At 38.9% G+C, this 16831-nt stretch overlaps 1 protein-coding gene across 1 annotated transcript in view; it reads left to right on the forward strand.

The window, feature by feature from the left end:
* The first annotated feature begins 698 nt into the window (after positions 1–698).
* Positions 699–16831, forward strand: part of LOC149462225 (PH and SEC7 domain-containing protein 1-like) — a 455877-nt gene continuing 439744 nt past the window's right edge. The window contains exons 1-4 of the mRNA XM_089677241.1: positions 699–1740; positions 1832–1934; positions 9914–10391; positions 15752–16195. Of these exons, the coding sequence (XP_089533367.1) occupies positions 796–1740; positions 1832–1934; positions 9914–10391; positions 15752–16195 (1970 nt within the window). The 5' untranslated portion in view covers positions 699–795. The remainder of the gene's footprint in view (positions 1741–1831; positions 1935–9913; positions 10392–15751; positions 16196–16831) is intronic.

Here is a 16831-nt window from a genome sequence, read left to right on the forward strand (position 1 = left end):
ATTTTGAGGTAAGGTAGAAGCAGCTGGAGTTTCGCTCATCAAACACCCATTAGTTGGGCCATTCACACATAAATCTCTCCATACACTTTGTACACCATGCAGAGCTCTCCCTCGTATTGTTTCCCCTTATAGCCAAATGTTCTTAGCCTATAATGGTAGGCTATTCTCTCTGCTGGTCAAATGCCCTTTAACTATTCTGGCTGAATGTTCTTATGGCTTTTTCTCTTAAGACCAAAAACAATTGAGTATTGTCTGTGATACTTTTTATATGAATGTGAGTTAGGGACCCTAGATTGTAACCTTCTTGAGGGCAGGGGCTGATGTGAATACATATATATAGTGCCGTCAATTATATATGTAAAGCACTGCTTAAATTGATGGCATTATAAGTACTGATAAGTAATAATAATACAAAGTATCATGGACAGAACTCAATAGTTTTTGTTGCAAGAAGACTAAGAAAGCTACATTCACCTCCCTACAGATCAAATGTTAGGGAATGTTGCATTCGGCCAGTGAAAGGAAACAAATTGAAACTGACATCCATACATAAAACAAACATTATGAGCATTAGTCATGTCTTTTATGCAAATGCTGAGACATTCATTCCCAAAGCAATTTTTTTTATACATAGACCCCTAAGTGTTTAACACCTAAAGAGAGATGACTGATCATGTTTACTTTTTTCCAGAATGCAAGAAAGATGCAAAGATCTACATGTGAATGTAAATTTTATGAACCTTTCAGTGTACACTTTAGTCTAATGAATGTAACTGATCTGCTATAACGTGGAACATGGCTCAGACAAGTGGAGTTGTGCGCTTCCTTCCTGAAGGAGATTGCATACTTTCATCTCCAAGACTGCTCAGAGAAGTGGAAGGAAAACCATGGTTGCAGTCCTTCAGTTCTGGTGTAGCTTTCAGTCCTCAGCGCTGTTTCACTCCAGACCTCAACTCTCGCAGAATTCAAGTATTAAGAAAGAGTCTTACACCAGAAGCCAGACGAGCTCACCTAGGAATGTATAATAGTACAGGGTCATTGGTTTGCAATGTTTCGGATGTGGCACATAAGTCTGGAAGGGTTACTGCACCCTGCAGCCCATTAAGAAGCAATCCTTTATCTTCTCCAGGTAGCAGGAGACCCTTCGTGCTTCCTCAGACTGTGGGACAAAGTTCTATTGTAACATTTACATTTGTTAAGAAATCAAGTGTACAGACATTAAATGGGATCCAGGCAGAGCCTGACTTCAGTCCAAGTGTGCTACAGGAAGGCAAACCCCAGAGTGTCGAATGCTCTACTAACACTGCCACTGAACCAGAAGCATGCCTTGGAGAACATGTGGAGCCGACAGATGCTCACAAAAATAGTGACAAAATTGGCTCACCACAGATTACATCTTCTGCCCAAGGGGGTAGAGCACAGCTGGTTACTGACAGTCCTCAAATATGCCGGAGGCTATTAGACAATGAATCAGGTAGAGGAAGTCCCAGCTCTGTCAGTGTGTCTGACTGTCACCTGAGCCTTCATAGTGATTCTCCCAATAAACATGTTATAAAAAGAAGTCTTACACCAAACGTTACATCATCTTCAGACAAACCCTTTAGTCCTTCTCAAAGTCCCTTGCTCAAAAGGCTTGCAGGAGATTCTAATTTCTTCAAAGATGAACTTACATCGTCAACTCCAGAAGGACATAGTGAACAATTGTCAGAAAGTCCAGGGAGACTAGAACTCAGCCAGCAGGTACTAGTTTTGATTTCCTGTCTCAGCACTGTTGTTATAGTTGTTGTTTCAACCTATACATCTGTGGTGTGTTTTTCTTTAATATGTTTAGGCAGAGACATGGGGATATCCAAAGGAGGTTTCTCTACATGCACAGAAGATTGCAAAGGCAAAATGGGAGTTCTTCTATGGATCCCCAGAATCACAAAGGGCTGGTAAGATACATTTCAAAGTAAAGAATTTTTTGAGTGTGCCATTCTTTTGAATAACATTTTACAGAATTAGTCTACAAAGGTTTATCTAAAAGTAAAATAACATGTATATTGTCCCAAACCCTATATTTAGCTCAAATGGTTAGAGTAAAAGTGGGTAATAATGTATTTTTACCTATTGGCAGCAGTAGGGGCAAATCAGATGCAGCAGTAATCACAGGGAATCGCTAACAGGATGAGACTAATGATCATTCTTAAATCAATATGATGTTTATCACTGTCTAATCACAGGTTGGTTTCTACTTCAGCTGAAAAAAGTCTTGCTGACACAGCACATATTAATTGGACTTTTATATTTAACACATGCAATATACCATGCATTGACACTACTGGTAAGATACTGTTGGTCAAAATACAGACTTTTCAAAACATGTCATTCTTATGAATAACATTGTACAGATGTAGAATGCAAAGCAGCTTTATCCAGAAGTGAATATACATGCTTTTTGTTCCAAAACCTGTGTTTAGCTCAATGTTTAGTTAAAAGTGGCTAATAAAATCTGCAGAAGAAAAATGAAAAACCTAATTCTTTGACATTTAAAACCAAAAAAGTATGTGTGCAACATTAACCGCTTGCCCGTAGCCCTGTAGCAGTATTTCTGCTACGTATATAAATATGTGATTTGCATTTCCAGGTAGGGAGCGCGCGCATGCGTGCCACCCTACCCGTGCCGCCATTGGTGGCTAGGCATGTCAATCACCGGGTCCCAGCCGGAGATTCCCTGCCAGCACCCGGCAATTGCCTTGCAAAGCTGACAGGGGAGAGACCTGTGTATAAACAACACAGGCCTCTCTCCTGCCAGCAAGGACATGCTGTTTTGTATTTCCCTTTGATCACCCAAAAGTTAACCCCTTCCTGCCCAGTGTCATTAGGGCATTCAGTGGTGTATTTAGGGTTTGTGCTGCCCTAGGTAACAAAAAAATCGGCCACCCCAACCTCCTCTGCGGAGATGCTGACCAATACCCCCTCCCCCCACCCCACCGTGGAGATAGCATAACACCAACCAACAACTCCCCAAGGGACCATAGGAGAGAGCCTGACACCGACCAACCCCCCCCCCCCAAGTGCAGAGAGAGCATAACACCAACCAGAAACCCACCCCCCCCAAAGGGGAGAACCTGACACCAACCAACACCACCTCCCTCCCCCTGGCCGACAAGAGAACCTTCCAATACCACTGCCTCCTCCATACACCCGCCTCAACCACCCCCCCGACAAGAGTGAGAAACTTACAGACACCTTCATAGCTCCAGAGATCCCCGGGAATGAAAGTTGGGTTCTGCATATACTGTCAAGTAGCCCGCAGCCCCTCTCGGATCCCACTTGGTCTCCATGTGGCGTGTGTTCCTTCTTCTGGGGGGCAGCCTGAAAAATGCTGCCCTAGGAAAATGCCTTGTTTTCCTTGTGGTAGATACACCCCTGAGTACAGTGTCAGTGATTTTTATTAGCACTGATCATTGTATTAGTGTCACTGGGGATGTCAGTGGCAATTAGTTCCCACCCAGTGTCAGAATGCCTGCCGTAGTCCTGCAGTCCTGCTATAAGTTGCTGATCGCCGCCATTACTAGTATAATAAAAAAAAAATTAGCAAATAATGCATTTTAGCAGAATACATTTTGGCATAAATTTATGTTGAAATTAGATTTTTTTTAAATTTTTATTAGACATGTGTAATAGCAAAAAGTCGAAAATATATATATTTTTTTAAATTGTCAGTCTTTTTTTGTTTATAGTGCAAAAAATAAAAAAGCAGAGGTGATCAAATACCACAGAAAGAAAGCTCTATTTGTGGGAAAAAAGGACATAAATTTCATTTATGTATAGCATTGCATGACCGCGCAATTGTCATTTAAAGTAACGCAGCGCCATATCGCAAAAAATAACCTGGTCAGGAAGGGGGGTAAATCCTTTGGAGGGTAAGTGGTTAAAGCTGAGCGTCAAACAGATAGAAAAACACAGAACAAAATCTTATTGACAAAGCACATATTATATACTTTATATTTTGCACATGCAACACAGCATGTATAGTAACTATTAAAAGTACAATGTACAATGTCAGGAAGTTTACATGATTCATCAAGTCAGCGATATTGATTGTTTAATCAATCGATATACGACAGTGCCTCCAGGCTTTTGGCAGGCAGAAAATAAAATTAAGAAAAATAAATACACTGACTTAATTATTCCCTGAATTTGTTACTCTATGTAGATATTTTTAAGCACAATAAAATTATATGAGTATAGATAAATTCTAAAGTATGGACTACAGAAAAATTAACAATTTGTTTAACAGGTCACAAACAATCACGTAGATAAGTAGGATTAATCATATGACATAGACACTTTTCAAATTAACATCTAAAACCACGATTGATATGATTAAAGATATATACTTATGAACTAAGATGAATCAGATCATTTACTTTTCACTCACCAGTGTTGCCACCCCTGTGCAGAATATGACTAATTGAACTAAAGTGAAAAACCAGGTCTGCACTATCAGACCATTCTATGCATGAAGGTAAAAAAACTTTCTGTGTGCAGCTTCCGCCTCATCCCCCCCCTTCTTCCCCCAATACCTCACTTGAGCCCCCTCTAAGCTGTGTGATGTGCACAAGAGCCTCAGCTGTCCCAGGACTCCCTCTCCTCGTTGCCTGAGACAGCAGTAGCAGCCATTTGCTCCCACTGCTGTCAATCACAGCCAGTGAGCCAATGAGGAGAGAGGGGGTGGAGATGTCGTGGAAGATTGTCTGATGGCTCTAATGATGTCACATAGGTGAGCAGATACAGCACGCAACTCAGAGTACCATACTGAAGCTTTATTTCATCATCACTAAATTTATAGTGGTGAGTTACATAAGCAATGTAGAACAATAACTTTCTTTAAGTCATAGAAACATTACGTTACATAAGTCATATGTTGGTCATATGACAATCCTTATGATACATTACAATCAGTTTATGATGATCTTCATAAAGTTATGTGCAGGGGAAGACCTTACATAATCAGTGCAATGGTTTCACTTCACAAACTTATCATATAATGCTGAACCAGTCTATACATGGAATGAGGTATTCATGATAAGGTAAGAGTACGAATTACCGTATAAATTGACTATACAAAATAGACAAGTCACAAGATAGTCATGTTGCTCTTTTCAACAATATCTTTAAGAAACATGTATGAGTTAAAGCTAGATGAAAGGGCCTTTAACTAGACTAACTATTACATATAATATTAGATGTTATACGACTTTAATCACAGTTTAATAGAACTCTAATCAATGTATATCTCTAATTCATTTAAAGGGCCACGCCATGGCTCTATGTGGCTTAGGGACACATAGAGCCAGATTCGAAAGTGAGCACGCACCTCCATAAAACCTCCAGTGCCTCCATAGCAAGCGGCCTCCTATTGGGGGCACTGGTCAAGGGGGAGGGGCCAGGAGTACCACCGGGGGACCCGAGATAAAGAAGGTCGGGACTGCTCTGCGCAAAACCATTGCACAGAGCAGGTAAGTATGATGTGTTTGTTGAAAAAAAAATCTGAACTTTTAATACCACTTTAAACTGTAGGGGTTTATGATACCGTGAATGGAATATGTTGTCAAAACAATATCTATCACACAAATAATGTAATATACAATTAGTTGGATTCAAAAATAAGAGGGAAGTTTCTCAAAGTAATTGTCAAATGATACATTGCCCATAAAGTTACTGGAGCTCAATTTGGAGCCACTCCCCGGGAAAGCTGCTTATACGATATGTCCTGATGGTCTTTAGGTTTTGAGTGTGAGATCGATGGAGGGATGATGTTGATTATCAGATCACGATCAGTAGATCTATGACCTGTGGAGGGCTGATGTTCAGAAGAGAGAGTGATTGCTTGATCTTTCTGATCTTTCCTTTTTATTCCCAAAAAATTCCTTTATCTAGGGACCAGCCTAGAAGATGTAGTTTAAAATATTTACTCAGTGGTTTCATCTGTCCACTAGACTGAGCTCTAAGATTAGGAATCTTTATGTTAGGTCTTCTGGGAGTGACAATTGGATTTTATTCAGTCCAATCTTACATGGTATCTAATATTTTTATCCCTGGGTTAATCTACTGTATTTATGTCATCTTATTTATAGGATGTATAGGTATATTCCCTGGGGTGTTTAATACTGTTTGTAATATTAATCTCTAATCTTTAATGTACTATGATTTTAATCATGCAACATTTGCTAAAGATTTGTGATTTTATTTAGCAATCTTTAAAGGATGTTGGGATAAATCTCATATTAAAAAAGCATAAAAAGTTCCTATTTTAAGTATTATAATCATACTTAACCAGTTGCAGACTATGGACAGTGTTAGACACGCCCAAAAAATATTATCATTGTACAGAGGGCTTCTGTAACGTCCAGTCCTTCTGCCCCATTGCCAGGACCTCCCTTGTACCAGTATTTGGCAATTCATCTCTAATTAATCAAAGCCGCATTGCCAAGTACACAGATAAAGTTGTGAAAACTGGAGCTGTCAAGCTAAGGTGTCCGTTTATGACACAGAGAATAGCTGCGATTCAACAGATCTCAGCTATTCTCTGGTCATTCACAGTTTATGACACTCAGGAGATCATGTCAGCCCTTCTCTGGAGATCTGGGTTCTCCCTCCAGATTCTCCAGCCCAGAGCTGGAGAATCAGAGAGACCGAAAACTAAGCAGAGATAATTTACCTCTGCTTAGTAAACTGATCTTTTACTGTAATCTCTCGAGATTATAGTAAAATGAGCCGTTTTCCAGAGTTTGTAGACCATTTTCCAGCGTTTGGAGACCGTTCTCCCTTCGTTTGGAGAACTGCTTCATAAACTGCATTCACAGGAGAACTGTGTTCTCCGAGAATGCCGGAGAACTGAGCAGAGATCTATTACCGCTGGTCCATAAACGGACACCTAAACCAGTCTGGCAATGTTTAACAACAACATTGCTCAAAAGAAACATTGTTTCATTTTGTATCTGTTTATTCATCTACAGATCAAAGGAATGAACTTCAGTCTGCAGATGAAGTCAGTTAAAGCAACCTGACAAGTTAAAGAAAAAAAGTGGTTTTTTTTTTCTAATGTTCCTCTGCTTTTTAACCCTTAGTTTACTCTAATCAGCCATAATTAACTCCTTATTCTCCTTCTCCATTCAATTATTATTTTCCTGCTGGTTTTTTTGTTTGTTTATTAACTAATAATATTTAAACTTTTTTTGTTTGTGTTTTTTTTTTGTTAATATTTGTACACCTTTAACATATATTTATAAATTTCATGTTTAAAAGCACACAAAATTGAAAAAAAAAAAACACTTTGTTTCATTTGTGAATAACGTTGGAATGCATTGTACCAGAATCATAATTTTAGTGTCATTTTAAACAGAACAAATTACAGAATAAAATATGCACTTTTTATGTGCAGTAACACTATTTCTTTTTAAACTAATGCTGCTCAAAAAAAGAAAAACCTTGTTTTGTTATGTTTAATTATTTAAGGATTGTAGGGAAAAAATAATTGTTGCAAGACAATATTCACAAAAAGAAAGCCCTGTTTGTCCTTAAAAACAATATATGTAATATGTTTTTATCCTAAAGTGTTACTAAACCCATGACTCTGCATTCACTATATTTGCTCTTCCACAGTACACAGAACATGGAAATGGAACTATTTTAGTAAATATAAACTGCTAAAAACATTTTCTCATCAGCAGTGCATAGCAGTCTTGTGACTGCTATCAGTGCCCAGCTAAGCACTGGTTAAAGCTTGTAGGAGGAGTTTTCGTTCTGCTCTGCCTGTCCTATGAGGCTGCATAACCCCTGACCCTCTGTCTGGACAGTGCTGATCGGCCCTGTGCTGATCACATGCACCATCCTAAAGAAAAGAAAAACTCTCTAGCCATATACACTAAACTCAGCATGTGCAGAGTGACTCCTAGAGCTTTGTACTATCAACAGATGGATTGGGGACAATAGAAGAAGGGGAGGATCAGAGAAGACCGGATCCATCAGCCTTTTTACACAATGTGGAGGATTAACCCCTTAGGCTCCATAGTGAGTATAACAAGCATGCTTTACTGCATAAACAGATGGATTTTACTGTTTTGGGTTTAGTAACACTTTATTGTCAGTTATCGCCCATAGCAGAAATGTAAAAACTGCCCTGGTCCATAGGGGTGAACAGGTGTGAGAGGCGAAGTGAATATACTTTATATTATATCTCTTGTCATGAGTCCTTTAAATATTATGATGTCTCATATATGCATAAGTTGAATAGGGATTTAATATTTAAAAGTCATCATTTTCAAAAATGTCCCATAGGTAACTGCTTTATCTTATAAAATAGTGAAAATATAAATTGACTTTTCACCTAGACTCTACACTGGACTTTAATTTATTTTGTCGAAAAGTTCCAGAATGTTTACCAGTTTTGTGTACAAGGAAACAAGGCACAAAACTGACACTATACAAAGTCTTGTCTCTGACACTTGTATCAGCTGGGTAAACAGATTCTCTCCTCACAATAGTAACATTTGTTGGTTTCTGAAGGCTTTGTAAACATAGAAAAGTAGTTGAGAGTGTGTTTTCCTTATTCAGGCTTGTTTGAGTACAGCTATAACCCATGGTTTCTTGACAGCGAAATACACAAGTTTTCCTTACACAGCAAAATCTCAGGGTCTTTTACTCGTCAAACCTGTACACGTGTAGTGGTTGGTTCACCAGAAGGGTATTCTGAATGCATATTAGTTGTAAGTTTATATCAGCAAAGCCCTGACAACTAACATAGATTTTAATAATAGCTCTGCTCTAAAACCAAAGGGTACATAGCTCCCAAATCATTAAATCAACTTATAGTTTAAACAAGAAAAATAAGGACGCCAGCCAGTGAATCTTGAAAGGAGTTGGAAAACTGCACACCAGAGTCCACAGGGGAGAGGGAAGTGTCTTTCTGAGTAAACTTTTTGGCCACCGCTGTTTCTTTGGAAAAATGGAGTTTGTTTCCCAAAATATGTTGACCCATTATCCAAAAGGCCTACATTGGTGACCACCAGAGGGGGCTCAATTTTGCCAATTGCTGCCCATCCTTTTGTTTCCCTACCTCTGGGGAAGTTTTGGGTTGCTCCCCAATTAGATATAGTTCTACATATAGATTTATCTATCGATCTATGGTCTCCTGATAAGTGTGTAACACGTTGGTACCTCTCTGTATTATTACCCTATCTCCTATGGAGCAAAATTGTTCAATTAATTTACCATACATATGTTGTAAAATGTCTATTAATAGGAGGTGTGGAATGCAGAGAAGTGCTTTCAGAGATGGTTTGGATTCACTGATTTTTTTTTTATGGGGTGATTTTATCAATTTTTAATTGTAATAAAAAATTTTGTATTTTTAATTGAGGTTGTGCATCCATTTTTTTATTTGGGTTAAGTATGGCACCTAAGAAGTCCACTTTTTCTATCTCTCTTTTTTTATGCCTATTCAGTTGTTGGGATGTGGTGCTAATTTTATCTTTGCTTTGCTCTGTTTTTCATTCTTAAAATAAGGATTTTATATAAACAATAAAAACTGACCAAAAGCTGTTGTAGTTTCTTTATAATGGGGCCAGGGTATCTGAACCTGAGCTACAAGCAGTTACTTCTTATCCCATTATTTGCCCTCCTTATATACAGATTGTGTGTTTATGTTTAACTATAGACTACAAATCATTAGAGATGTCTCAGTAAAAATGGGTTTCTATCAAAGACATTGTAGCATTTTAAATATCTATATGGAATTTGTTTAGCATCCTGGAAAAGCAGAAAGAAATAGAAAAGCTGTAAAAAAATGTATTTGATTACTTGCATTTTAGTATCTAGAATTGTGCAATATGCTGTTGTCCTAAGTACATGTTCAATTTTTCAGGTGTGCAGCCACCTGAATATTCATCACTTCCATGTTCACCAATCAGCCCTGGCAATTCAAGGAATACCCATACTTCCACAGAGCCTGATGTGTGTGAGCATAGTCTGTACCATGTGGAAGTTGAAATCGAGAAAACCCCTTCATCTGATCAAATCCCCGAAGTCTGTGAGACAGGCATTATACGCAGAACTATCAAATACTCTGAAACAGATCTGGACGCTGTGCCTCTGAGGTGTTATCGGGAAACTAATATTGATGATATACTGGCAGAAAATGAAGGACTAGATTCGGCCATTGGCAGCCAAAAAGACAGTGAGAGCAATCGGAGCATCACCGATACCAGTACAGAGAAACAAGAACAACAACAAGAGGTTGCCATTCCTAAAATTGTTGGGTTTCCCAATGATGTAGTTCAAGACAATGCTGATGAGGATGAAGATGAAGTGTTTGAACCAACAAGGATTGGAGAAATGAAGAGGTAAGAAATGGTCCAAGATATATTAACATCAGAAAAGACTAAGTGACAGATCTTGCGTGCACCCTTAAAATATACATCCTATGTATTGTGAGGGGAAATACATGTACAAGTAGTTTATTGACATAATGAGTGTTTACCCCACGTGTATAATGATTTTTTTTTTCCAGTCAGGCTAATTTGTCCCAATAAGAGTAGTACATGGACTAAAACAAACACCATATCTCACACATCAGAAACAAGTAAAACTGTTGTTTTCCCCTATAACAATTTTTCTTGGGTGGTAAATTTAAACATTATGTAACATAAACCAAGTAAAAAAAATTTCATAATTGATTTTTGATTTAAAGTTTTACTAAACACAGGGCCCCGCATTCACTATATTTGGTCTCCCACAGTACACAGAACCTGGAAATACAATTATTTGAGTATACATAAACTACTAAATACCTCATCAGCAGTATATAGCAGTCTTATCATTTTTATCAGTGTCCAGCCGAGCACAGGTTAAAGCGTGTAGGAGGAGTTTTCATTCTGCTCTGACTGTCCTATGAGGCTTTATGACCCCTGACTCTCTGTTTGAACAGTGCTAAGTGACCCTGTGCTGATCACATGCACCTCCAAAAAAAAAAAACCTCTCTAGCACACACGAAAAAAAAAATCAGACTTGGGTGTCCAGTACTAAAGGTAAAGACATAAAAATGTATTTATTTTATTGTATTGTCTCTGACAATTTTTACCAAGTATCAAAGGTTCCTTCTTGTAAAAAAGATTGAGAAAGATTGGATTAGATCATGAGCTCAGGGTATCTATGAACTATCAATTGTGCCAGACACTGGAAGTCTATTTATAAAGAAATTGCTGTCTGAATGTCTGAGCATTCTCACAGCTATCATGAATAATCCCTATTATGTGTCTAATATTTGTATTTCCTATCAACGCCATCTAGGGGCCAAAACTGAGGTATTTCAGGAAAGTACCACATTAAGGCTATTGCATGGAACTGAGGATCATAAGAAAATAAACATTGGATACAATACGGGGAATATTCGTGACAGCTGTGAGAATGCTCAGACATTTGCACAGCAATTTTTATATAAATAGACCTCTAAGCCTTACTCAGTGCTTACAGATGGGAACAAACATGCTAATCAGCTACCTTCAATACATTGCCAATAAAAGAGTAGTCACATAACAAACAAATATGTAAATATATCCATTCATTTTGAGATGCAAATAGTATGTACGCATATTTTTATTATATGCGCTTTGCATGTGTTTTGCTTCCGGCTTGCATTCTTGGCCACTGAAAACAATGAATATGTAATTACTGAAGGCTGCATTTTCCTATACCACAACCCACAGAAATGCATAGGTGGAAAATGTACCATAGAGTACAAGGGTAGGGTTAAAATTATACAATTGGTGACCATGTTAAATTGTTACAAGGGTGAGATTGTATACTTCCTGTTCGGTTTGGTTTCTTTCCTCGAAAATTGCAACAATGGAAATGGGACCCAGGAACTGGGAAATACTAGTTAAATTAGGTGTAAAAAAAAATTGGTTACACGATAAAAAAAACGGGCATTGTAGGCAATTTGAGGAGTCTTAAGATAGCCATACAGAGAGAAAATTTTGGCCGGGTTCTGATGATTTGGCCGAAATGTGCCCCATGGGTGGTCCTATCAGAACCTTCCAGCCTTACATCTTTCGTTTTAATAATTGGAAACTTGTCTGCCAAGCTACAGCTACATTCAAACAGATGTTGGCATTGTTTGAGTGTTGTGACAGCTGGTAGAATATTTATCCAGTAGGATATTCATCCATCCATTTAGCATGGATGCAGGAATCTGAACAAAACCAAATCTATGTGGATGGCCAGCTTAATACAATAAGAAAGAGAATTCCAGATAATTAGGGAGATATGCACAGGATGAGATTTCTAGCATCATGGACATTAGCAAGGAAGTTAAAAAGTGACTAGATTGGTTTGATAGATGAGATCAGACATGTGCTGTGAAATGATCATTTTATTGTTCAATAATTTTTATTATGGTTGTACAAAGTCATGAAAAAAGAGTGCATGTACAACATAAATAAAGGTATCAAACAAACAATATTGCTGTTGTTTCTGGTATGCAAACATCAATGTGTCTGACAACCAGTCAATAAAGTTCGTTATATGCGAAAGAGAGTGAGATAATATACAGTATAGTGGGGAGAGAGGAGGACAAGGGAAAGAAAGGGCGATAAAGGTGGAGAGTAGGATCAAGCTGAAAGGGAAGGGGGGTCCATTAGTGAAATTATTTTTATACTGAACTCCAGGAACGTAAATATATTTGTTTATGGACATGATTTAAATCTACTTTGTGTGCACCAAAACACATTTCTTTCAAACCCAGATATTACCTTGCAAGTCATCACTGTACTGTACATACCCTGTCTAGCTCTGTGGCAGGACCCCAACAGTTCCACCCACTATAGGCTGCTGGCAGAAAGTTAGAGGAGGGGCTATGTACAAAACCAGATGCCCTGCACAAGGACAGAGAGCAGCAGTGACTGATCTTTATTACAGCAAACTGCTGCACAGAGGTAAAGTGTAAAATTAGTTTCATGCTAGATTACTGCACAAATCTGGAAGCAATAATCAAAGGACTTCAAGTAAAAATGCACAAACATCTTGTATTTGGTCATTACTCGTTTTGCTTGTAGTTCAGCTTTAAAATGTAAAGTAGGATAACTTTTTTTCCTCAGAGTGACTGAAAGACACTGAAGATGAAAAAAGCAGTAGACTTAGTTGTTTTGGGAAAGATGGAAAAGTCATACAATAGCATTCATGATGCAATGTGGAGGCAAGAGTCTTGTTGTGCAAGATTAGACAGGAAGATGTTGCAGTAGTTGAGGCAAGAATTAATGAGGGCATGGATAAGGCTTTGGAAGTCTCCAGAGTTGGGAAGGGGCATATTTTGAAGATTTATTGTAACTGAAAGCAACAGGACTTGGATTGAAAGACAATACCATTTACAGTTTGTGATATCATGGACTGAAATGCAAGGTGAAACTAGCTCAGTTTTTCTCCCTTTCCCATACTCCCACTTTAATAGTAAAAATGATTGTGCTCTTGCAAATAGTTTGCAAAGTGATGTAGCCCAAACAATGGGAATGCATGCAACAACTTTTAACTGATGATAGATACATTTTGCTTGTAATAGGTCAATGTGTCATTGTTTTTGCACTGTATTGAAGCTTCAAACATGTACAATAATGTATATCTTTTTCTTTGTTTTACATGTAGCTCTAACCCCTGGAAGGGCTGTTGGGAATAACTTGCCCCTTACCTGTTCAGAAGCTGCTTGTCCTAGGTCTAGGGGTGTCTTTTGAAGATTTATTGTGCATCCTGAACAAAATGTAGGGAGGAGGGTTGAAGGTTGCAGAATACTCAATGCCAAACTCCAAAATCTTGGAGGGCAGCTTCCCTGAAAAATCTTTGCTCCAGCAGTATTAGGCCTTATAGTAGCAGCCTCAAAAATAATGCTGAATAAGATGGGGCAACTAGCAGATCTGAAACTCTGAGAGCAGTCGCGGTCTTTGTAGCAACTTCTGGCATCTAACCTTCAAGAAGTACTTCAGTACCTGGAGCTTAAGGCAAAAAGTCCTAGTCACAATTTCCAGGAGCAGCTTCTGCCCAGCTTCCTTGGAACACTCTTCAGTGAAAGGGTTCCCTCTGCAGTCCAGATTCCACAGGTAGATTTCCTTAAAAGGTTTCTTTCAGGGCCTTGGCTCATAGCACACTTTGAGACCTAGTAGCAGTAATTCTCTGGAACACACACAGACTTCCTCCAAGGGAGGTAACCCAGGGGAAGAGAGCGACTGATCGGATCCTCCTAAATATTTATCTTCTCCCCAACAACTCCTTCTGGGTCAGCATGCCAGGGATTCGCTGGGGCCTGATAACTTTTTATAAATTAGGGTTTGAGACTCAAACACAGAGGTATGCAGCTCAGCTGGTTACAGCAGAGCTGTACACTACATTTAGCCAGCCCAGGGAAGGGGCGCTACATACAATGCTTTTTAGTTTGAATCTGTGATCTGTTTGTAGCGCTACCCCCGCAGAGGCCGCTTGATAATGCTTGCCCCAGTGGTTGCCCTGACCTTGCAAGCCTCCTGACACCTCACAGTATATGATAATAATGCAAGTGACACAATTCTTTAGTAACCTATATTAATCTTTGTGCAAAAGAGTTGACCACAAGAATAATGGGTTTAGCATATACAGCCCCAGTTAACGCAATGAAATAGAACACTGGTAAAATGGGAACAATCAATTAGCAACGTTTAACATACAGTCATGAGGATGAGTTTCAACCACTAGACCGCAACACCAGCAGTAAGAGGGGGAAGAAAAGGCTTGTTGACTTAGCTCCCTATAGGCCACCAGCAACACAATGATGGATGGAGAGATTTATGTAAATATATACTCCCACATAAATAGATATCAGTGTCCTAATTTGAATAACTAGCCTTAGATGAGAAGAGGTCCCTTTAACCAGAGATCGCAACTTGAGTCTTGGGAAGTTTAAAGTTCCTGATACGGCTGTGTTCGCTGTCTTCTGCTAGCAATGGTGGTGCCCATAAACAGTAGTGATTACTGGTAATTCAAGGAAGTTGAACCAATAGACTGTGGTGCTACTCAAAGCAAAGATCTCCGGATACTGAAGTGTAAAGGTGTCCGCATGCAGTGTCTTTAGAGTTATGACAGAAAGAGGTTGGGCATCCACAGCTCACCAATCCTATGGATGGCACAGCCTCCTAGGAACGAGAGTTCTTACCCTTGCTCTTGGCTGTTTGCAGGGAAGTACAGAGTTACCGCCTGATGGCCTAGAAAAATCTGTCTCTGGAGGAGAACAACAGTCCCCCTGTGTTCAGCTCTGAATCTCGTGCCAAAAGAGAGAACCAGTCCTTTTCTGTAGAATATATTTGCTCTCTTAACATCCTTCTGGTTCGCCAGCTCTCTAGTAGCTGTAGCTAAATAAGCACTCAGAAATACAGTATGCATTGGCTATAGGACTACAGGTCCCAAGATCATCTGCTGTCAGAAGAACTAGATCCACTCTGCTAGCAGGAAGTGATGTAGCAGTCCCAGTACTGGGCACTAGGGGTAAAAGGATTAGTCATAAGGTCATCTGTAAATGTCCCTGAAAGGGCACCTGGCTACAGGTTTAAATGGAGTACTTCTTAGTACAGTTGGAGATCCCAAAGCTAATTTATAATGTGTATATATACAATATACTTAAATGTCTCCCAGTTACAATGCAATGTATTTGTAATTCCCTGCATTTGTTTATTTATTTTTAATTTCTTAGGGAGGCTATACTGACCCCCCTGCGATCTCCAGTGACATTCCGTCTATGTCATCGGCTGTCAGAAGATGGCATGGACTCATTCAGCAAGCATTTTGAAAGTATCATGGAATCTCACAGAGCTAAGGGTACATCATATTCAAGCTTAGATTCCATTGACATCCTCTCTTCCTCTGTGCAAAACCAGAATAGCTTTTTCACATTTGACCTTCCCACCTTAACCTCTGAAACTCAGAAGCAGATTTGTAAGAATGCTCAGCTTATTGAAGACAACTTTGCACCCTTAGCTCACCTAGAGCTGGACTCTGGGACAAGTTCCACCACTGACTCAGCCTGGAGTGAGAAAGAGGAAGAAACAATACATGCTATTGGAGCTGAGAAAGACAAGCTGCATAGCCCTTCCCCATCCGAGGACAGTTTAATCATTGCTGATGCTATTGTACACAGGTAGGTTTTTGTTCCATGATTCACACATCATTTATTATGTTTATAATCTGTTGAATACTACACTTATTTTTATGGCCTGACAATGGGCATACTGCTGCTTTGAAATAAAATGTATAAAGCCAAGTCAGGTTCTTCATAAATGTGCTTAGCAGAGACACAAAACAGGCAGAGAACTATACAAGTAAATTTAAAAAAAAAAAAAAAGCTGGGAAGAGAGCCCACTTACGCAACTGTCAAAGTTATGTAACTGGACTCACCTCTGATCATGAGTTAATCAGAAAAAACTCAATGAGACATTACTCCACGCCATAGCCTGTTTTCCTATGAAAGATAGGTAAAATGCGGGCCATGTTTTGGAGTACAGTATGATATCGAGCAGTAACTGCTCTCAACTATAGTTTCCGTAGCAATTTATTTAGCAACATCGGGCTCATGTATAAAATGGAATGATTGGAAAGAATCTGTTTTCTATAGTAACCAGCAAGATTTTGGCTGTTATTTTTTTTTTCTAGGTACATCTAGAAACTGAAAGAAAGTACTGTATCTGATTGTCTACTATACCCTTACTTTAAAATAATTCTTACACAAGAACAATAGTTAACTACACTACTAAATTTTTTACAGTTTACCATATCT

This window comes from Staurois parvus, unplaced genomic scaffold, assembly GCF_062004578.1.
Source record: "Staurois parvus isolate SC_StPar_1 unplaced genomic scaffold, SC_StPar_1.0 ptg000182l, whole genome shotgun sequence".
NCBI classification, from domain to species: domain Eukaryota; kingdom Metazoa; phylum Chordata; class Amphibia; order Anura; family Ranidae; genus Staurois; species Staurois parvus.